The sequence below is a fragment of the Melozone crissalis genome, unplaced genomic scaffold (assembly GCF_028551555.1).
Source record: "Melozone crissalis strain CALT ecotype California unplaced genomic scaffold, PUWL_Pcris_2 ptg000029l_1, whole genome shotgun sequence".
Lineage (NCBI taxonomy): Eukaryota > Metazoa > Chordata > Aves > Passeriformes > Passerellidae > Melozone > Melozone crissalis.
In genome coordinates, this window is record NW_026535807.1 from 12,364,497 (window position 1) to 12,386,615 (window position 22,119).

General features: G+C 41.5%; 2 protein-coding genes across 2 annotated transcripts in view; both read left to right on the plus strand.

Annotated features, from left to right (window-relative positions):
• The window catches only part of IL17RD (interleukin 17 receptor D), a 40,570-nt gene extending 39,147 nt beyond the window's left edge, over positions 1–1,423 (plus strand). The window contains exon 13 of the mRNA XM_054280830.1: positions 490–1,423. Coding sequence (XP_054136805.1) covers positions 490–605 — 116 coding nt within the window. The 3' untranslated portion in view covers positions 606–1,423. The remainder of the gene's footprint in view (positions 1–489) is intronic.
• Positions 1,424–9,006: 7,583 nt separating this feature from the next.
• The window catches only part of ARHGEF3 (Rho guanine nucleotide exchange factor 3), a 107,599-nt gene continuing 94,486 nt past the window's right edge, over positions 9,007–22,119 (plus strand). Inside the window, exon 1 of the mRNA XM_054280828.1 lies at positions 9,007–9,086. Coding sequence (XP_054136803.1) covers positions 9,052–9,086 — 35 coding nt within the window. The 5' untranslated portion in view covers positions 9,007–9,051. The remainder of the gene's footprint in view (positions 9,087–22,119) is intronic.

A 22,119-nucleotide genomic window follows, 5' to 3' on the forward strand; every position in this document is an offset into this window, starting at 1 on the left:
TACCTCTTACTTGGTCAGAGCAGATGTGAATAGCTCTGACATTTAGCATCTCAAAAGATCTTTCCTCTCTTCCTTAAAAGGCCAGTTTGATATAATCTTTTGAATAAAAATCATAAATCCCCTTATTTATAATCCTTTCTTTCAGTGCAGTTCCTAAGCAGACTACTGGTCTGCAAAGTAAAGATTCTCAAATATATCATATTTAGCATGGAGTTTAAATCAGTTTAATTTTGATGAAGTACCAACAGCTAAACCTTTATTAGGTCCATTCACTAATGAGGTCTTCCCTAAGAAGTCCTGCCTGGGAAACAAATCAGTGTTGTACCTCCAGATAACATTTGCTGAGTATGATAGCTCAGCCTCAGGAATGCATGACAAGGTGGTGCAGAGGCATTTCATAAGTTTTCTTGGCATTGTTTCTGAAATATTGACTGAGTACAAAGTCTCTGTTTCAATTAATGAACTTCACTTTTTTTTTTCCTTTTATAGGGGAAGAAGAACCTCCTGTAATGACTGCTACAAAGTTCTTAGTGCCTGGAATATGTAAAGCAGAACTTCATTGCCACATCCACTCTGATGAACTGCAGGCAATTGCTCCTTTATAATACATGACAACATTGTTATGCATTGCCACTTTATCAACAGCCTCTGTTTGTGCTTTAACTACCACACTGTCTCAGCACCAAATCTACTTGAAGGAACCAACTGCCCCTGAAGAAGATCTGTTATTCCATTTTTTGTGGCCAGTAAACTTGAATCTGTTGGTATTTTTATAAAAACTCTTTCATGATTTGAAAAATGTAGCATGGAAAACCAGAAGAGCATACATTTAAAATAATTCCCGTTATAATTTAAATGTCATTATATTACACTGTTTACAGATGCTATAATCAAAATTTACTATTTTTTCCTAGGAATAACTTTGCAACTGGACATAAAATAGCTTGGAACATTAAGCCTTAGTAAATTTTGTAGTCCAGCCTCTAGTTTTAAGTGCTGATGTACTTGATGGCAGGAGTGTTGTAGTGAATGAGAACAGGATTTTTTTCAGAAGCAAGATAAAATGCCAAAGGTGACATCAAGAAATCCTCCACCAGAAGAAATAATTTTCTTTTCAAAATGTTTGAGCTCTCTTCCTCAGCCTCCTTCTCCCAGATGCTAATGTGTGTCAGTATTTCATTCCAGTGCCTGTCTCCCTCCCTTGCACTGATCTCCTGTGTCTCCTCTGCAGTCTGGCTGTGGTGACTCACACACAGCCCCATTCTGAGGCTCAGCATCATTCTGTAATAGACAGAAATACAGGTCCTCATGTTCTGAATGATACCATGGAAACAAAGCTTCCTGTTTCTTCCTGAAGGGCTGATGTAAAGAATAAAGAGATGGGAGAAGGAAGACCATATCTTATATTGAAGATATTCTAGGTTTGTTCAGCCATGAGAGGATTAAGCTTTATGGGGGGTTCATCTCATTCAAGGACAGATGCTACAAAATCACCTGGGCTAAAACAAGCCAAGACCAGCAGTTAACAGGCCAGGAGTACTTTGTGTTGAACCAAGCAGTGAACAGAAGCCAGTGAATTATTTTGCAGTTTACACTATTTATCATACTTAGTGATTAAGATTGTGTGCTGTCACTAGTGTTATATTAAGGAAAAATGCAGAAACTACCACTGGCCATTTTTATTTGCTGAGACAGAGCAGGCATGTCCTGTTTCCTGCAGTGACCAGGTGGGTAAATCTTCATCCAGATTGTCCCTCCTGTTTCCCAGGAGCAACTTTTCTGAAATTCAATGCATCTCTGTAACTGCAGTTCCAGGCCCTATTACAGTAAGTATGGGAACAGCAAATACTAAAACACACCTCACCAATGTGCCTTTGCTCATCCTGGTCACAGAGTCAAATTCTGGCTCATGTAACCTGAATTCACATTCCACTAGCAGGAGGTTACTTTAAAGAGAATTAAGGGAGAACTCAAATACCTCAAATATTCTCTTAGTTTTAATAGATGAGAATTAGACATTGTTAACTGTTACATTTTATTATCCATTTTAATAGCATGAGATAGAACTATTAAATGATGATTTTGGCTGAGTAGCTGTAAAGCTCATGGGTTGTTTTCTTGGGTTGTTTTTGTTTTGTTTTGGGTTTCTATGTGTCAGTTTATATTGAATCATTGGAATTTCCAAACAAAGGACTCTTGAGATTGTTATCACAGATGGAGTAAGAAAGTGCTGTAACAATTATTTGTGTCTAACAATTAATGGCAGAACTCTGACATGCTTTGCAGTTGTAATACGAAATTCTGTGATCATTTGGATCAGCATGTATTGGATCTGGAGGCCCTTGTCCCGTCATGACATACTCCTTATTCTCTCTGCTTTCTGAATTTCAAAGAACACTACCTGAAAAACTTCAAAACTTGCAATATCTAAGTAAGTTTAGGTAATTTTGCATACGTAGTGAATCATCTGTGCCTTTGATGATTTTTTAAGGCTGTGCCTTGAGCCTTATTGAAGGTAAAATTGTCCATGTTTTCCCATTGCTTGAAGGTCACACTAGGGAATCATTTAGAGGTTAATGCTCCTCCACTAAATCCAGCTATGAGGGATATCCAGCTATGATTTGGTACAATTCTTGTTATTTTACTGGAGAAAGGGTTTGGATTGAATAAGGCAGAAAGGTGACACAACCTGTGTGCTGAAGATCTGCTGTGCATAGAAATGCCAAAGCTGCACAACATGAGAGGAGGAGGAGAAGGAGGAGAAGGCAATTTCTTAGCAGTGAGTAAGTGAAGGTAATTCTGCTTTCATCCATTGGAAGTCCCAGCTCATTTACTGTTATGTAATGCTGGGCTAAAGATTGGGAGGATTTCCAGGTTCCATTAAATATAGTGGCTGAATCAGTATTATGAAATGAAATTAAGTTTTCATTTTGAGCTCTAAGAAAGCTGAGTGTTGAAAAGGGATGAAGGCAGTTGCACAAAGAATCACTTGTCATTGATGTTTTTTTTTATTTGTTCAAAATTTGCTGTACAATCTTGCAACACTAATTTGTTAATTATGAAAATTCTATACAGATGACAGTCACATCTAGGGGTGGAGGGAAGAAAAATTCCTTTATTCCTTCTTAGCTTAAGGTGGAAGCAGCATATTTTATGTACTCAGAAGAAAGACAACATAATTAAGTGAAAATATAGATTAGGATGGCCCACACCTAAAGTTTACAAAAGTAAGAGAAGTAATACTTACCTACTTAGTATAGCTTTTTTACAAAGCCACAGTTCCTAAAACAGTTAGGTACTGTGTATATTGAGATACTGGAAGGACATAGTACTGAGTTGGCAAGACTTTATGCTGGGAATAGCAGCAAAAATCCTTGTAAAAATTATTTTTTAAAGATATGTTAACACACATACTAGAGATTAGCTTACTACTGTTTTCAAGCTTTAGTAAATTCTAAATATCATGGTAATGGTGAAAAGATCCCTTAAATTTTGCTACACTCAAGTGTGTGGACATTGGATATTTGATAGTATATAGTATTTTCTGGGAGGGTAAAAAAACATTGGAAAGCTGAAGGCTCAAGATGTGACAGTGTGTTCAGCATTTTGAATGGGATATATGTACAGTTGTTGCCATAATTTGTACCTGTCCATGGACACATCAACTGTTGAAAATAGAATGCATCTGACATTTTCAGAAATAATGTTTTGTCATACTTTAATTTAGAAGTTAAATGCCAAAATAAAATATTTTTGTTCCATTTCATTCATTGGGCTTTTGTTATACTATTAAAAAGAAATGGCTTAAAGTGCAGTGGTTTTTTCCTGCACGGTTTGAGTGCAGTTCCACACAACACACAAGCAGCCAGACCTGCTGGCTGCTGTTCATGCCCTGCAGCTGGGAGGGAAGCAGCTGTTTTGATGGGTCTTTGTTATAGTTGAGCAAATCTAAGAAATGTTAACTTCTAAAACTTTTGTATGGGATGGACTGGGTCAGATTTTATTTTTTAATAAAATTGCATTAATATGATTTTATGTAATTTTTTCCTGTATCTTCGCTGAAGGTCTCCTAGCAGTACATGGTTGTTCTGCATGCCAGGTGAAACCTACCACAAAACTGTAATAACTTGGATTGACTTTGTCAAAGAGGATGTGATAAATACTTAAGATTTACATGTGGGTTTTTTTTATCCAGCTGATTTCAAAGCATTGTTCCAGTCAGTGAACCCTGCAAACTGTGATTTTAGGGGTAAGCCTTGAAACCACTCTGATTCCTTATTTTGCTCAGGTAAATGAGGGGGATCTAAATATAATGTTAGGTACAATGTTAGCTATAGTGTTAGATATAATGTTAGCTATTGTGGGCACACAGTTTGTGGTGATTGGGATGTGGCTGAGCCTCATCATCCCCAGTGGGCACAGCTGTGAGCAGCAGGTGAGCAGCACTGACAGCAACGAGCCATGGAGTGCCCAGGGCAGTGCCCAACCACCAAAGGGAGCAGAGGGCACACAGGTGCAGGGCATCAACAGGAGGGGATAAAAGGCTGGGCTGAGGAACAAGAAAGAGCAGACCCTTGCAGCCTTCTGAAGTGATGGGATGTTACTCTGCATGGGCAGATGCCTGAAGCCTTCTAATGAGGTGAGGTGTTCCTGTGTATGGGTGGATGCTTAAAGCCTTCTGGAGTTGTGTGGTGATGCTCTGTGTATTGTGGCTCTCTCAACTGTGGAATATAATAATTTATAATATAATAGGCTTTGTGGTTATAATAGTAAAAATCCATGCAAGAAGAAGACATCATGTGGAGAGATTTCTTCATCAGGTAATAAAAAGACATAAAGCTGTAATGAAGGAATGAAGGCTAATTTACAAAACTCAGACTTTTTTTCCAGGTTCTCTGGTAGGGTCACAGGCCTTGGCAATAGATGGCAGGTTGAACTAGCATGAGTGAGTGTATGGAATGCTGTCCTGTTGGGCTGCTGATTTAGTTGGAATTCTAACTATTTAGCTGCTACTGGTGTGCAAAAAAATCTGCTTGTAGAGAGGCAGTCTTGTTCATTATAAGAGTCAGGTAAGTTTGTTTTGTGGCAGTCCATCATTCTGGCTTCTTTTCTCCATGGGGGAAGTGTGTGTCTGTGGTTTCATGTAATTCTAAACTCTCTGAGACATCTGCTCCCTGTGCAAGTTCTGTGTTAACCCTTTAACTGTAAACTAACATCAAATTGCTCACAAAACTTGCTCTGAATTTTTGTAAGAACCAGTCAGGTTTATGATGAGATTTACTCAACCTAAAATACTTGCTATTCATAATCATAATTTGTTTTCCTAGGAACACAATATTTTTTCCATTTCTTCAATATTGCATATCTTAACAGCCATAGAACCCTGGATTGTACCAAGGACTTGGGAAACTGATACAGTCTTTTTTCCATTTTGAGCTAAATTAACTTTTAGAGCTTGTCTTTGATTGGAATATTGACTACTTCCAATAGCTACAAACCAGGAGTTCTTTCTTACCTTTGCCAGTACAGTAAAAATACAGATCAAACCTAAAAACAGAAGTCACCTTCATCATGGTTAAAAAAAAATTATTTCTAACTCAATTGCAGAGACTTAAACTTGTCAAATTGGATGCCTTGCATGGTAGAAGGGAAAATTAAACAGTTGGAGAATGAGGTTGTTTATGTATTTTTCACATAGTTGCCAAGCTAAATTGTGTTATTAAGAAAAAATTTCCCAAAAGGATTTTACATTGAGGAAGCCAGTGCCAAGAATATTTTCAGGGCAGCAACTGACTGTCTGGTAAAAAAAATTTCTGGTGCAAGTTGTAGAACTATAATCACGATATAAAAGTGGTTTTTGGCAGTTCTTTAGGCCTTTCTGGAAGGCAGTGGCCACACCCTTTTTAGTAATGCTTTATTTCTCAGGTGATTCAACCAATCTCAATGGGTCTGGTTATGAAATCAGATACTAATGATGGGAGTGGGACATGGCTGAGACAGATTTTTGTGCATAGGTGCACAACTGGTCACGTACAGGCCATGAGCAAGTGTTTCTGTCCTCATGTTGCATGAGAAGAGGAGCTGGATAAAGTACAGGAAATGCATCCCTTGGGAATGGAGGTGGGCTGGTGTCACTGAAGGCAGAGCACAGGGCTTCATGTCTTGGTCTTGAGCCATAGTGGTGATTCTGTGAGCAGTCAGTGTGTTTGGTCAGAGATTATTGCTGCAGCTTTGGTGTTTTGCAATAATTTGTGTGATGGAACTGCAGGGCACTGGTTGATGTCTCAGAGTGCTGCAGCACCACTGCAATCATTGCTGCTGGGGCATGGTGGGAAACAGAGGCACAGCAGGAACTGCAGCAGGAGGAAGAGGCAGATTTGGGGCAGACAAGAAGCAATGTTTTATTTCCTTCACAACACCCCACAGAGACCTGTGAAGTGTGAGGCACCTCGGGGTTTCAGCCCCACAGCACTCCTTGGTGCTGCTCCTCTGGAAGTGCCCTGCTTGATGAGAACCTGGTTTGCAAGAATGACTCCTTTATAATTTTGATGAAAATCTAGAGTGATTTAATTGCTGTCAGTTACATCATACTTATTTCAAAATAATTAAAAGTGAGACTAGAATTAGACCTACTTGTCTTTAGCAATGTCTCATAGAGGGGATGTACCCATAAAAGCTGTGAGTCATCAACAGAAAGGAAGCTGTCTGCTCTTTACTGTAGCTTTTGCGAACTTGCCAAGGTGTGTTTAGGTGTTAGGAAGGAAGTCACCATCTCTTTGCTGAAGAGTTGGACAATGCTCACTGAGGGTGGAGTGGGAATGCCAGTGACAGTGAATCAGGAAAACAGGGCAGGATTTGTGTTTTCCCCCTCTTTGCTTAGACTGTCTCCAGAGCTGAGAAATTCCACTACATTTATTTGAATATTCATGTTTTTAACCTTTAATTGGCTTGCTAAACTTTTTTTTTAAAGTATAATAGTCAGATATCATTGTGTTTTTAGGATAATGTTTTGGGACTGAAGTGATTGTATATTTAACAGTTGAATTTTATATTTTGCATACTAAAGAAAATTCCATGCTCGCCATGATTTTAAAATGCGGAACAAACCACAATTACAAATTACATTTTATAAAATATTGTCTTTAAACTCAGAAAATACAAATTAGTAATTACTCAAAAGTATTCAGTCTCCCTGGACAATGCTTTTAGTTGGTGTGTTTGAGCATATTCTAGTTTGTTATATAATTATAAATGTTACATCAATTAATTGTTCTTTCACTGTGTGCATAAGTAAGTGGAAATTTTGTGGATACATAAAATACTCTAAAAGTTAAAGGTCTCTAAACAGAGCTTCTCTTCCCATTTCCTGATAATAAGTATCAAATTAAGCTTTAAAACAGAGGTCTGGAACTGCTGCTTTCCATGACAGGCATGGTAAATCCTGGATGAAAAATGGACATGCACTTATATCCTGTGCATCTCTGCTTTTGTAACAGGCACTGCCAAAGCAGGGGGCAGGATGTCTGTTTTCCACTTACCTTGGCTGCAGCTATGACAAAGGATCAATGTTTGGGGAACCCATCAGAAATTATCAGATTGAGCAACCTCACAGGTTTCTCCCTTCTGCTAATTATATCAAAGCTGCTGGGAGCCCAGGTTTTGCCCATAACCTGGTGTTTAAAACATAAATCCCTGACTTTGCTATAGGGCAAGAGAAGTGCCAAGTCTCCACACACCTGTGTAATTTATGGGAATTGCTACTTTAAGAGCAGAAAAAAACTCCAGCTGTAAATTATTATGTAAAACTACTATGGCATCTTGATGACTATTATCCAATTGAATTGTCCTTAGTTTAAAAATAATTCACCTTACAAACCAGTATCTTTAAAAATTATATTAATTCCAGAATGTTTTCACACAGTGTGGAGTTCAGAGATTGTTGTAGAATTCCAACCTGCAGAAATGACATGGAATTATAGACCTTTACTTAAAGCAAGGTCTGATATCCATATGTCTCTTCCATACCACATTCCTATCCTGGGCAATTAGAAACAACTGAGAGATGAAATCTCCCCACAAGATGTTGGTTTAGAAAGTAAGGCCAAGCCATAGTTAAGTATTTGTTCTGCTGTCAAGTGTTTCTGGGGTCTGGGCTACAAAATGTGATGAGTTCCTTTATTATTGTTTTTCCACTGGCTGTTTTATGTTTGCAATGCTACTGCTGTGAGAGTCCTACCACCTACATGTCTTTTGAATTTGTATTTGTTTTAAGTGATGTAATTGTTAGTATTTATTATTATTATACTGACTTCGGTCCAAGAAAAGAAGATGATCTTTACCAGGCACAGTACAAACATAGACTAGAAAGAATTCCTCATCTGAAGTGCTCATCATCTACCTCCATCTTCACATTGCTATGGTTTTCCAGGTCAATAGGGCTTTTGAGTGTATTTCCATACTACTATTTTGTCCAAAACACACGTGGCCTGTTGCCACCTGTACATTATTTGTCGCTATTTTCCACAAGTTTTTGACCCAATGGGACCAGCTCCTGGTCACTTGCTGTGAATCTCGTTTGAGACAATCAGCGTGGTGCGATGTCCTTTGCCTGTCTCTGGTCGGTCTGAGTCGTTCGCTGTTCCCAGCCCCAGCTTGGCTCCCTTCTCCTTCCCCGGGGGGAGGCCGGGGCAGCGCAGCCCGCAGCCCCGGCAGATGCAGGGGTCAGTCCGGTCGGGCCTGCGGCCGCAGCTGCTGTGGGCCCGAGCAGCCGGGGCGAGCCGTGCAGAAGTGACCCGGAGCGGAAAGGAAAGACAGGACACACAACCGAGGAGCAGATTGGAGCCGGGAAAGGATCCGGGAGGGCAGGGCGGGGAGAGGGGCGGGCGGCGGGGCGAGGCGAGCGCACACACACAGACCCAGCCCTGCCTCCGCCTGCCGTGACAGCCGCCCGGAGTCCCCGGACCGCGTCCCGCCCGCTGCCGCCGGCTCCCCGTGCCCACCCTCCGCAGCCCCTTCTCGCTGCCGGGCCGGGGCGGCAGCTCCGCCAGCCGCATGCCCGGAGCGGGGCAGGAGCAGGAGGGCGCAAGGTGAGTGCTGTCCCCTGGGGCCGGGCAGGTGGGCGGGCTCGGCTCTCCTGGGGCAGCCGGCGGCGGTGGCGGAGCTGAGAGGAGGTCGCTCCGGGGGAACCCGCCGCGCCTTACGGGACTCGGAGCGGTAGCGGCGGGTCGGGAGGGGACTCCCGGCAGCTCCTGCTGGCTGGAACGGGGCCGGTCCTGCTCCAGCTCCTCGCCCCGCTCCTGATGCCCTGGGCAGCGGAGGCCGCAGCTCCGCGCTGCCCCGCTCGGTGCGGGCGCCGCTCGTGCCCCGTGAGGGGCCCTGAGGGGGCGGCTCCGGGCTCGGCGGGCGCTCAGCCCGCTCCCTCTCGGGTGCCTCTGTTCGTTTATGCTTTTGAAGAACTTTCAGCGTTTGTTTAGTGGCGAATCTCGCACGGGCGTCGGCTTCCAGGGAAGGGCCGCGGTGCCCCGAGCTGGCCGCATTGAGCCCCGCGGTGTCTGTCACGGGCCGGCTGTGCCCCGCTGCTGTTTGCCTCGGCGGGGCCCAGAGCCGGCTCTCGGCCCTTCCCTCCGCCTCGGGCGAGGAGCGGGGGAGGCTCGGGCCGAAAGGAAAGTGGAAAAAAACACTCAGGGAGCGTAGGGAGTTACACGTGCGGAGCGAGGCTCCGCGGCCGCGGCGGACTGTGAGTGAGGCAGCGGCTGTGAGGGGCGCAGCGCGGGCTCTGCGGCGCGCAGGTGAAGGCGCGGGCGGCTCGTGTGGCTGCGCGGTCAGAGCGCTGCTGCTCCTCAGTGCTGGGCTCGGCAGCGGCCAGGAGATGTGATTTGCTGCGGAACCATTTACGTCCATGCAAGAAATTCAACTCCGGTAATTTTTTTCCTGAAATTCATTTTTTTAATTGAGCTTTTATATAGTTCTTAAATTTTATGACTGTATAAACGTTCTTGTGTACATTTTCCATGTATGACTACATTTATTAATGCAATTTCTGGTTCAGTGTTATCATTGAGTACATTTTCACAGTTAAAGGACAGAGGAAATTCCCTCATCATCAAACACTTGCTATGGCATTACTCTGGTTGCATACTCAGTTCTGCAGCACGTACAGATGTCTGCTGAGTGCAACAAGTTATGAGATGGATGTTGTACCTGTACAGAATTTGAGTTCAGAATAGGAGAACCCATGGGGTTTGGAAACGAGTGGAGCTAAGTATTTATTGCAGAATAACTGCTTGCACAATGTAGGTGGTAGAGTGTGTGAAACAGAGCTGCCCTCGTGCAGATGAGGTAAGGGAATGCCCAGGTATATCTCTGGCTTGTCATTGAGTGGATTGAGTCCTATTTAAATTTTTCATATGTATGATATAATACCTGTTCTCAGTAAATAGTTGTTAGGCAGTGTCAGTACAGTGTGAGTAAATAAAATGTCATTGTTTTGAACAGAGATGCCATTCACTGTCCATGGGAGCGGTGTGTATGGGTTAGCAGTGTGACAAGGCCTTGTGACCCACTGTAACACTCGGTATCATTCCCTGCACATTCTCACAGACCTCTGCTCTGTTTTGAATAGCTCACTTCTTCTCAGCACTGTTTTTTTGTAGACAGTTGTTCTGGCTTGATTCCAGGTTGTGGGAGTTGTGTGTGCACATAATTTGGAGGTGTATTATGTGGAGTTGCTTCCAGCAAGTGGCAAGTGAAACCACGTGGCCTTAAACAAAACTGTTTTGTTTTGCTGCTCATGAATTGAAGTGGGTGACACCCGCTTCTGCTCGGGGGTTTATGTGTAACACCTTCATATTGACTCAGAAGTTTTTTTCCTTCATATTGACTCAGGAGCTTTTTGCGTGTGTTAAAAAGCTCCTGAGTGTTTCTTTTTTTCCTGTCTTAAATATTTTGCTTTAAGTGTTGAAGGAAATTAACCTGACCTCTTAAATGTTGTTTACCCTGGTGTTTTATTTGTATGTTTCAGTGGTTTAGGTTTTTGAACAGTCTTCTTTGATGAAATTTTCTGGATTTCTTTTTGGTTTTTGACGGGTTTTTTTTTGAGAGCATCTGCCCCCTGCTGCAAATGTTATAATGAATGCATTTAGAATCCTTTTGGAACTCTGTGTAGGTGCTGTATATTACTGAAGACAACTTATACTCAGTGTATGAGTGAGAGCTGCATTTGGAGAAATAATAGGTTGCCATTTAATTGCTGTGAAATACGGAGGGAAACTGGTGAATGATATATTTGTGGAGGACTATTTTGTTTAACTCAACTAACCTCTTAATGTGTCTTTGCTTTGTTACCAAAGTGTGCCTCTCAACTTGTGGGGATGTGTTGTGGATTCCAGTTGTTCAGGTCATATGAAATCTGGAATTAACAAAAGGCTGAGGCCTTGCATGAGTCCTTAGGAATGTGTAAATTTACTGTTGTGTAGTATCTAAAAAAATTGGAAAATAAAGGACTTGGTAAATACACTCCATTAGTGTGTGATTACAACTCACCTCCTGCTTTTCCTATGACTGTAACAGCTATAAGGTAGCTATTCTGAAATAAGTGTTTATTTAGGATGTGGCTGTGTTGGTCTCCACCCCAGCTGTGGCACAGGGGATGTGCAAACACACACACACACTGTTCTCCCCTCGAGTGCCAGCCGGGGCAGAACGTGCAGGGATGGGCTGTCAGGTACCCAAATGTGGGCAATGATTAACCCGCAGTGCTGGCACAGCCCGGATCAGCTGAAAGGGTTCCTGGCCCAAGGACCAGGCTGTTAATACCCCAACACAGGGGTGTGTACATTCATTTACTTTTCATTTATTTCCTAATCAGGGCTGCTCAGTGGCCCGAGGGGAGGCTGCTGCCTGGCTGGAGAGGTCTTTGCAGTAACTTGTGTGTTACCCAGACCACTGCTGAGGGCAGTGATTGAAGGTATGGCCAGCAGTAAAATGCAGCAATTCCTCCTAAAAATTGTTTAAACTGGACAAGAAGTAGAAGCTTTACGTTCTTAGCAATGAGAGGGGGTTTGGTCTTTTGTGTTAAGTCATTATACATGCAATCAGAAATGTAACTAGGAAGGTGCCCCATACTATTGTTCTTGCTTTTTCCCTTCCTGTAGAGTTAATTACCCTCACAGTCCTGTAGTTGCCCTCATAGCTCTGCAGGTGTAATCACTGTGAGGTACAACTTGCAATCAGAAAAGCTTACTGCCTTTTACACTGCTGGAGCTTACATAAACTTGGAAAGTTGGCAGGAATTATCTGGACTTGTGTGGTTTCTGTAGAACAAGAACAGCTGCTCTGCTGCTATCATCTCTCAGACGTTTTAGTTGTTAAAGTGCAGCCTTTTGTAGTTTATTTTAAACACTTCACCCTTTCTCCTAAATTAATTTTCAGTATTATAATGAGGAGAAGAGTATGCCCATTACACTGTGTGTCTTGTATCAGGAATCCTACTGGCTTTATTTTAATACAACATTGTGTTCATTTAGTGTTCCTTCAGAAGGTTTTGTCAGGACCATCACTGATTTCCTGAAGATGACAAGCAGCTCTTTGGACAGGGTGTGTTTTGGGGGTGACTGACTCCTTCTGCTCATGTATGGCCTTTACTTGGGAAGGGTTAAAAAAGGCAGGTGGGAATTGCAGCAGCAGCAGGTTTGTGTGGACATGTGCAGTGCTGAGGGTGTCCCAGCCCTGACACCCCCCAGGACAGTGAGGTTCTTAGGTGAAATACTTTGCTTACAGAAATAGGTGCTGTCAAAGTTAACATTGGTTGATGCTCCACAGATATAAGTAATTAATAGCCAAGGAAAAATCTCACTCAAGTGAGTTGATTGTTGTGTGGATGGGTGGTCTTGCAAGGTTTCCCATGTAGGCTTGGGTTCTGAAAACTTTCCCATATAGGTTTGGATTCTGACTGTGCTTAGCAATTGCACAGTCAGAAAAGCTGGAAAAATTAAATTTTAGGGCAATACAACTCTGTCTGCTTTTCAATGTATCAAATAACCAAGAATATAAATGCAAAGCAAACTTGAATTGTATTGAACTGTGCAATAATCCTGAATAAAGTAATTATGGTTGTTAAGATGGTAGGCTAAAAGCATCATCATTTTAATTTTAGGCAGAAAATATGATACCCTTCCATGCAGATAAAATTTTAACCTGCTGCTGTTTCCTGGCAGTGATGATACTGATAAAGAGAAAAATGTAGTGGTATTTCTCTTGGTTTTACTTTGTTCTTAATGTATTTTGGTGAAGATAAACCTCTATTATGAGGGAAGCAGGAATATGCTGAAAGGATGAGGAGAATATGAAGAAAAGAGACAGTGGTTGCCTTAACTTTATACTGGGCATGCATGCTGTGTATAATTTTTCTTCTGTTTTTCTGAGTCTGCCTTTACCATGAAAAAGGTTTAATTTCAGTGCTAGTTTCAGAAAATGCTTTTTTTTTTGTTTAGTACGTTGTTCCTTAAATTGACTTAGCTTTATATAGCCCTTTTAATATTCTTTACAGAAACAGCAAAAAAGATACTTCTGGAAGTAATTTTCCTCTAGATAAAATCTAGATTTAAAAAAAAAACAGAAAAAAATCTTTGTGCTTTATTGTTACAACTTTTAAATAGAAACTTAGTGTTTGCTTTCAAATACAGAAGTTTGAGGATAGAGTTAAATAAATCGCAAATTGCTGGTTGTATGAGTCACTAAATTGAGAACATAAATACTCATATTCTTTGGAAAGGACCTCTCAACATTGTTTTCCTGCTTAGTGTCAACTGCAAAACACAATACAATATGTTTAGCTTAAAAGTAGTTGTATTTGCATTTGAAATCATAGTTTATGATAAAAGTCAGATAACCTTTTGCATGGGAAACTGACCAAAGGCTGGCATTAAGTGTCCAGTGGAGGGTGCATTATCATCCTGATGTGTTCTGTTTGCTTGCTTTGCTGAAAAGAAATAAAACTTGGGGAGGGGTAAAGGGTAGAGCAATGGGCAGTGCTGGATGCTGGTAGAAGGGATGGGCTGTTTTGGTTGCTGCCTGGTGCTGAAGCCAGAGACTTGAAATAGGAACATCTGCATCTTTTAGTCCAGAAACAGATTTGTTGTAGGACAGCATATGTTATTTCAACATCAATGACAGAAAAATTCTTGATACCTGTATGTGTTGAATAGAATATAGTACTTGGTGTTCTCTGTATTCTGCTTAAACAGTAAATTTCATGTTGTGTGTGTATCCTTCTGCATTTTAAACCTTCCCTTTAAAATGCTTTGTTGAAGTCTTTGCAAGTGTTTTACAATGTTCAGTTTTGTCCTAATCAGATGAGTGGTTTGGTTGCATGTTTTAAGATAGAAGAGTACCGAAGGCTTGAATTTTTTTAAATTGGTAATGCAATCAACTACTGTGCCTAAAAGGGACAACACAGCTCACAAACATTCCTACTGTGCCCTGCACTGCTGGAGTTTGACTTGAAATCACTGGCAGCTCCTGGTAACTGCAGATTGGAGAGTGTGGGTGAGTCCTTGCTCCTCTATTCCTGGCAGTGATGGACTGGATTATTTAATATGCTGGTGTGCAAGACAGACTAAACCAGCATTCTCAATTATTTCTTGTTCTTTTTAATCATGATTCTGAAAGCTGAGATGTAACCCTGTCCTCTCTTTGATGCTGGGAAAGTTCTCCAGGGGCTTTCATTGATGGCAGTGTTAGCTGGATTACAATGCTATTGGTTGCCTTCCATTTCTTTTGGTATGTTTAAGGGAAAAGAGCAAAGGCTCAGTTCGCCAAAGGACTGGATCTATTGATAGTTGATAGTGTTGTCTCATGTTGGGCTCTATTTCTCCAGCATGGAGCACCCTTTCATGTCAGTGCTCTGGCTTCAGCCTGGATTGAACTTTTTTCTGTTTATTTATTTAATAGTTGTGTTTTGCCTTTGAATGTACTTTGTGCTGAGAATAAGTACAACATTAATGGTCTCTCAAAACTAAATATTGTCTTTTCTATATGCTGGATGAACTGTCTTGCTGTCTATAGCAACTGTGTGTCTATGGGAGAGGGAGCCAAACTCAGCACTTGCTGTGCAGCAGGATCATTCCATTATTTTAAAGCTGCTTCTCTGTCACCTTGAAGAGTTGTGACAGATTCACCAAAATGTGCAGCATCTCTGGTTCTCTGAAGTGCTGCCTCCAAATGTCTTTGTGTATATGCTTCTGTCAAGTACCTGTATAAAATTTAACTGCACTTCTGAAGAGACAGAAGGCATATATTTTTACTAGGATGCCTTCAGAACAGGAATAAAAACTCTCAAAAATAGGGACTTGAAGAGGTCCTCTAAAACATCATTCTTTAGATTATCAGGTGCATTTTTAAAGACCTCAAGAGAGTAAATAATAACATGCCTCATGTGTTCATGAGGTCAAAACTTGAAACAACCATGGTGTGTGTGGAACCAAGTTTATGGTAGGCTGCATGGGTGGCTTGGATTGAAGTGCTCATACAAAGTGGAATTCTCAGCACTGGCTGCTCCTTTGAAATGTTCCTCAAGAGCTTCTTGAGTTTTCACCTGGTTTCACTGAAGTGTTGCTGTAGTGGCATGAAAATATTTTGCAGCTCCCCTATATGAGAGTCTTAGGAAAACAATGTGAAGAAAATATTGTTTTTAGAATTTATTGTTATGCAGTTCAACAGTGAAGTTTGGTTTAAAGTTCAAATGTGCCCTTTAGCAAACTGTTTGCCTAAGGCGGCAGCTGCCTGAGTGCTTTGGGGATGGGAGATACTCGTGTTTGCCACTTTGGGTGTGGAAAGGTGGCTTTTCACAAAGGGTGAACGTGGCCATTCACTAGAAACAGCAGATTTCAGGCAGCTGGTGAGGAAATAGGAATGGCCTCTTCAGAGATGTCACACTAAACCTGCTAACAGGTAACCAGCTCTGCAGGCTGTGTGAGCACAGAGACATTTGCTGCAGACAGTGAGGATGGGTAACACAATTTTTTCCTTGTAGTAGATGCTCATTTTTGCCCATTACAGAGTGCTGCTACTGCCTTCTTTTCATTAAGAAGAAGAATCATTTCTGCATTGAGGATTCTTAGAGTTCAGAAAAGATTTTTTTTCCTCATGGTTTTCCTATCAGCTAAGTATAACAAGATACTGTTTCAACAATGCAAAGCATTCTAGTGAGGGTGAGGAACTGTGGGAACGTGTTTCATCAGAAGATATAAATTATTTTTGCTTTAACTGTAGGGAACAGCTGTTGAATGATATGTTATTTTTTAACTACAGCTACTGTGACTATCTTGTCTAGAGATACAAATAGGGTGTGGAGGGAAAGGCAAAAAATATTTTTAGCCTGAGGATCAAAGTGTATCTACACTTAGTAACGCAAGGGGAAGGGGGGAAAAAAAGGTGGAGGAGAGAATGGACTTTGTATAGGGAATCAGTTTTAGTGAGATTGGGTAATACTTACCCCGTTTGTCCAGATATAAGTCAGGTTTGAGCCTATGGGGTGTTGTGACTTGAATACTTTTGTTGAACTTTCTCATGTTTTTCTCTCCAAGAAATGCTGCAGTGCTGTTCTGTGCAGGTATTCAGGGGCTTCAGTGCTGTGCTACACTACAGCCCTTTCCCCAGCTTTGCTTTGTTCCCTTAAGGGCAGTTGCAGAACTCCCGAAATTAAATACAAATGAATAAAATATACTTAAATTTAATGCACTTGTCAGTATTTGAGCTAGTGGCTTACCACTGCTAGGCTTTTCTCTGCCATTGTGTGATGTAAGAATCTACTCTAAGGCAGGTGGGCTGATTAGGCTTCACAGAGTTAATACTCTAAACAGAATTTACAGTATAAAACAGAGTTAATACTTTTAATGGAAGCATAGAAGAGAACATAAGAGAATTTTAAGGTTCATGTTTCTCTCTGGGGACTCTAGTGTTTGGCAACCTATAGTTGGTCATAGAAGACTAGGTATCCTGAATTTCAGATGTCTCATCAAAACCAGCAAGGATGTTTCTTCAAGTTTCCTCAGTAAGACAGAGAGAGTAGTGATAAACTTAGTTTATCTACAGTTTATAGATAAACTATGGATAAACTCTCTGGCTTTGTTTTGTCATGTGTTTGTTCTGCTCACTTCCTGCTGTTACCGCACAGCCTGATCTCCAGGGCAGCACCTGATCCAGGAGTGTGCCCCTTGTCTGGAACAGGCAAGGTTCAGTGTGCAGAGGCTGAGGAGCAGAATGTGTCTGAGCACTCTCTTAAATTAATATTCATTGACTTGTCTTAGCATCTGGCTTCGAGTATTAGAAGGGAAGATGATGGATTTATTTTCCTCCTTCAAGTTTCATCATGAACCTTGCCTGTGCCGTAGAGTTCAAGTCCAAACAGGAGTTGGATGGTGATACAGAAAGAGGCACCTGTGAACAATGTCTTTTTTCTGAACATTGTTCTTTTGCTTCTTGAGTTGCATTGCATTTTCTAAGATGTTTTTGTTACTGGAGGGTGATTTCTGAGGATAGTGGTAGTATTAGGACTGTGTGCATAAATATATTTTTAAACATATACAAATTTTTCCTTTGCTAGTTTTAGCTTCCATTTTGTGTGGCTCACTTTGAATATGAAAAAAAAAATTTAAATAATATAAGCCTTACAATTTTCTTTACACAAAAAAAATTAAAGTCAGTTTTATTTTAGACCTACTGAAGCAGTATGTGTTCATTGGAAATATGTCCATAAAATATTCTTAATGCCTGAAAAATGTATTCCTCTTGTACATATTTTGATTTTTACAAAAAAATAATTTATTCTCAAAAAAGGGTTTTAAGGGAGCTCTGTGGTACATGAGTAAGGAACGAATCTACAGGCTGAGAATCTTTCTCTGAAAGGACTTTCAAGTAAGAGAAGTACTGGTAACACTTGGTATCCCTGGCTTTGTAAAGTGTTGACAGATAGCAATTTTCTGTTTGCCATTTAGAAACTAAAAACCCGTTGGTGTTTTGACAAGGCCATAAAACTTGTCAGTATTGTGGGGATCAGCTGTTTAATTTCCTGTTGCTCCTGGTGGAGAGTGAACAAGGAGCTGTGCACACCTGTTGAGAGGAACAATGTGACACGTGTGTCCCCAAAGCTTGTCTGAGTCCCTGCTGTCCCACCTCCAGGTGTGGCTGGGGGCAGCTGCTGGGTGCAGTCCCGAGGTGGCCTCCAAACCCTGGCAGTGCCTCCATCTCCATAGGAACCAGGAGTGTGGTTTGGAAGAAGCTGATGTGGGCAGCTGATGCACAAAAGTCACTCAGGGTGCTCAGGGTGCTGCTGCTGTTCTCAGATATCAGCCTGGGAACGTGGGGGAGTTGGGGAGTTTGACAATGTGTATTTCTCTCTCTGTTACTTTAGGTGGTTTTCTTTTGCAGAGCATCTCAGAACATAAATTAGGTTAATGCCATATTTAATTTACTTTCTGCTGGATTTATGTCAGCATTTATCATCAATTGTTCATAGAAAAGAATAACTTTTAAACAGTACCTTTTATCACTTCTGGCCTCTGCTTTTGCTGCAGTTTGAGTGTGGAAGCCTCAGTGCAGAGACAGGTATGGAGTATTGGCTTGGGGATTTCCAAGGGTGGGGAGGAGAGTGCTGAGCTACTACTGCTCTAGTACCAGCCCACTAGAAAACAGTGGAAGTTGTGCCATATTTTTCTGGAATGACAACCTTTGGGGCCTTGTAATCTGAATCTTTGACCTTCCAACTCAGAGTTAATGGACTCCTTGTAACCTTGCCCTGGACCTTTGATCTTACTGGTACAGGTGCCTGCAAGAGGAGGTAAAACTCTTGTTGCCATAACTTGTGTGATCACTGAAGAATTTGAGCTTTCCCCAGGTTAGGAAATTGCTGCCTCAGAAAGGGGAACTCTGCAGAAGATGTTAAGTATGGACTCTTGCAATATTGCTTTAACATGTATTTAAGAAAAACTTTTCCTGTGCTATTATGGACTACAGAGGCAGGTAATAATTTCGTTTTCAACACGTGTTGCTGCTTGAACCACTTTTAGAAATAAAAGGTTTTGTGTTGGTGATTTTTTTTGTGGCATTTTTGTTTGTTTTTCTTAATTTCTTCTAAAATGATCCACTTGAGAATCGGGAGTAAATTTGAGGTCAAGTACTGATCCAAAAAGAGGTTAGATGGCTGAGTCTGTGTTCCTGCCCTCAGAGGGGCTTTGCCAGGGCTGCTTATCCACTCCTGCATGGGCAGACTTTTGAAACCAGGATGAGCATTTTCTTCAGAGCATTTAGTTTGTGCAGGTTGGCCTTATCTACCTGCCAGTGATGGGATGTGTGCCCTGTGCTCAGCTTTTCATGCTGTCCCTGAAATCTGTCAAGTCAGATTTTGACCCAGGTTTCACACAGGTTAAACCAGCTTTTTAATGGTTCTTTGTACCTATTGAAAAAAGTAAGGGATTGTTATCTTGCCAAGCACAGCTGATTTTCTGGTTATGTACTAGTAGGTTTTATTTCATATACAGTTGAACCTGGTTTCTGTTAATCAGTTAGGTCTTGTGCTGATCACGATACAAACTAGGTGTCAAATCAAATTGAATAAGATGACTTATAGCTAAAAATATCCTCCCTTCCTTAAAAGAAAGTGGGAGTGGGTAGGAAGCTATAGGATTCCCAAGTTTCAGGTTGACATTGTGGATCCTGTTACTAAAAATGATTACTGTTTCTTGGTGGAATTAACTTGCATCATGTAGTCTTCATTTGCTCTTGCCATGCAAGTCATTTACTGGAAACTTATTTGACCATAGAGACCTTTTGTAGGTGGCGTAACTTGGGAATTGCTATTGCAACTGGAATGTGTCTGTGCTGTTTCAGAGAGGGACTTGAGCCATGAATGGTTATTTTCTGCAAAGTGGCAAAGTATGATCTTAACTTATTAAAATATGCTGAAAAGCTTCTGTAAATCTTTGTGTTAGAAATGGAAGTTTTCTCCCCATGTTGTGTGTGTGGATCATTCCCCAGCAGTGCTGGCTGTGCTGCTGCTCTGAATTAGCAGAGCTGCCATGGTGCACAGCCCTGCTCACAGCCTTGCTGACATCAACTCTCTTGGCCTGTGTTCAGAAAAGTAAACAGAAGACAATCAGTGTTGGATTTGGCATAACTAGCAAGTCCATAAAACTGCCAAATCCTTCTCAGTGTATTCATCCAATTAATGACATTGATGTAGGACATTTTCTTAAATGAGTAAAACATACTGTATTTGGTTTTCTTAAAGTTTCCATTTTCTACTTAATTAGCAACCACAGTCTTTACTTAAATAGCATTTTTTTTTTCTTGTTATTGTTCTTTTGTAGAAAAAAAATGAATTCTGAAAGCTCAGGTCTTACCATGAGTAGCCCTGCTGTAATAAACCAGTGTGCCAGAGGAGGAAAGGAACAAGAAAAAATTTGGTAAGCATTGCTTCTAATTTTCTAAGAGGTTAGTAGGCAGCAATACTGGGAGATGTAGTTTGAAAATTAGATAAAATAATTATTTGTTTTAACTGATACATTAAGTCTGCATTATTTAACAACAGAGAAGGAAAAAGGCAAATTTTTTATTTTGCTTTTGAGGTTTTAGCAGATGACATGATACAGGGTGTCATGGGGGATGGGCTGTGGAAAAACTCCTGTTCATTTCAGCAGTGCAGCAGTTGTGCTCAGGGAATCTGTCACAAATGGCAAATGTTTTAATCTCCCCCTGCTGCTGGGGTGCTGGGCCATGCTGGTACCAGGACCCTCAGAGCTCTGAGGCTCCTGAGATTACTGCCCTGGGAGACCTTACAAAGCCAATAGTTTCTACTTTGTGTATAGAAAGCAATTTGGAAAAAAGCAATTGCAATGTTAAAGGGTAGATGTGGAGAAATGCTTACACTTCATAACAATTTTTTGGTGAAAATTGCCACAGACCATGGAATTTCTAGCACCTGCTTTGTTTCCCTGAAGGGAACAGGGTGTTGAAAAGGCTTTGAGACTATTCCACCTGGGTTAATGAGCCTTTTCTTGAGAGCCTGCTGGTTTTTACCTGCTGTTGTTTGCTAGGGATTTTTTACATTATTTATTTACCATGTGGCAAACAACCAGTAAATTCATGACAGGAAGCATAACACCCATATGAATAAAAACCTACCTTATGTTATTTTTGTTGTTTCAGAAATACTCTTGAAAAGCTAAAGAATTAAAGAAATACTAGCAAATGAATGTTTTGTTTCCTGTTGCATGCTGTCAGGAAATCAAATAATCTTTTTTTTTTTTTTTTGCTTTGGTTTTAATGTAATATTTAAACTAACAGCATAATAATACCTGAAAGTAGTTTCTTTTAAACATTTCTTCTGGAACATTCTCAACAAAATCTTTGGATAAAAGGACAGGATGAGGAAGCACTGTGGGCTTCCCTCCTGGCTCACAAATCTACTGAAATCTACTGAGGGGTAGGAAATGGACACACACACTTTTTTCATTTGATGTCTTTTGCTGATTTTTATATCCTGCTTGTGGTATTGAGCTGGGGTGAGTTCTGGTTAATGTCTTTATCAGTGATCTCCATGAGGGGATGGAGGGCACCCTTAGTAAATTTGCAGGTTGCACCCCAAGCTGGGTGGGAGTGTTGATCGGCTGGACGGTAGCAGGGCCCTGCAGAGGGATCTGCACAGGCTGGGTCCATGGGCCAAGGCCAGTGGTGTGAGGTTCAACAAGGTCAAGATGGATCCCGCACTTGGGTCACAACAGCCCCACACAGCACTCAGGCTGGGGGCAGAGTGGCTGGAAAGTTGCCCATTGGAAAAGGATCTGGGGATGTTGGTTGGCAGCAGCTGAGCATGAGCCCAGGTGCGCCCAGGTGGCCAAGAAGGCCAGTGGCATCCTGGCAGTATCGGTGACAGTGTGGCCAGCAGGACCAGGGCAGTGATTGTCCCCCTGTCCTGGGCACTGCTGAGGCCACAGCTCAAATCCTGGGTTCAGTTTTGGGCCCCTCAGTACACAAAGACATTGAGGGGCTGGAGTGTGTCCAGAGAAGGGCAAGGGAGCTGGGAAGGGGCTGGAGCACAGGTGTGATGAGGAGCAGCTGAGGGAA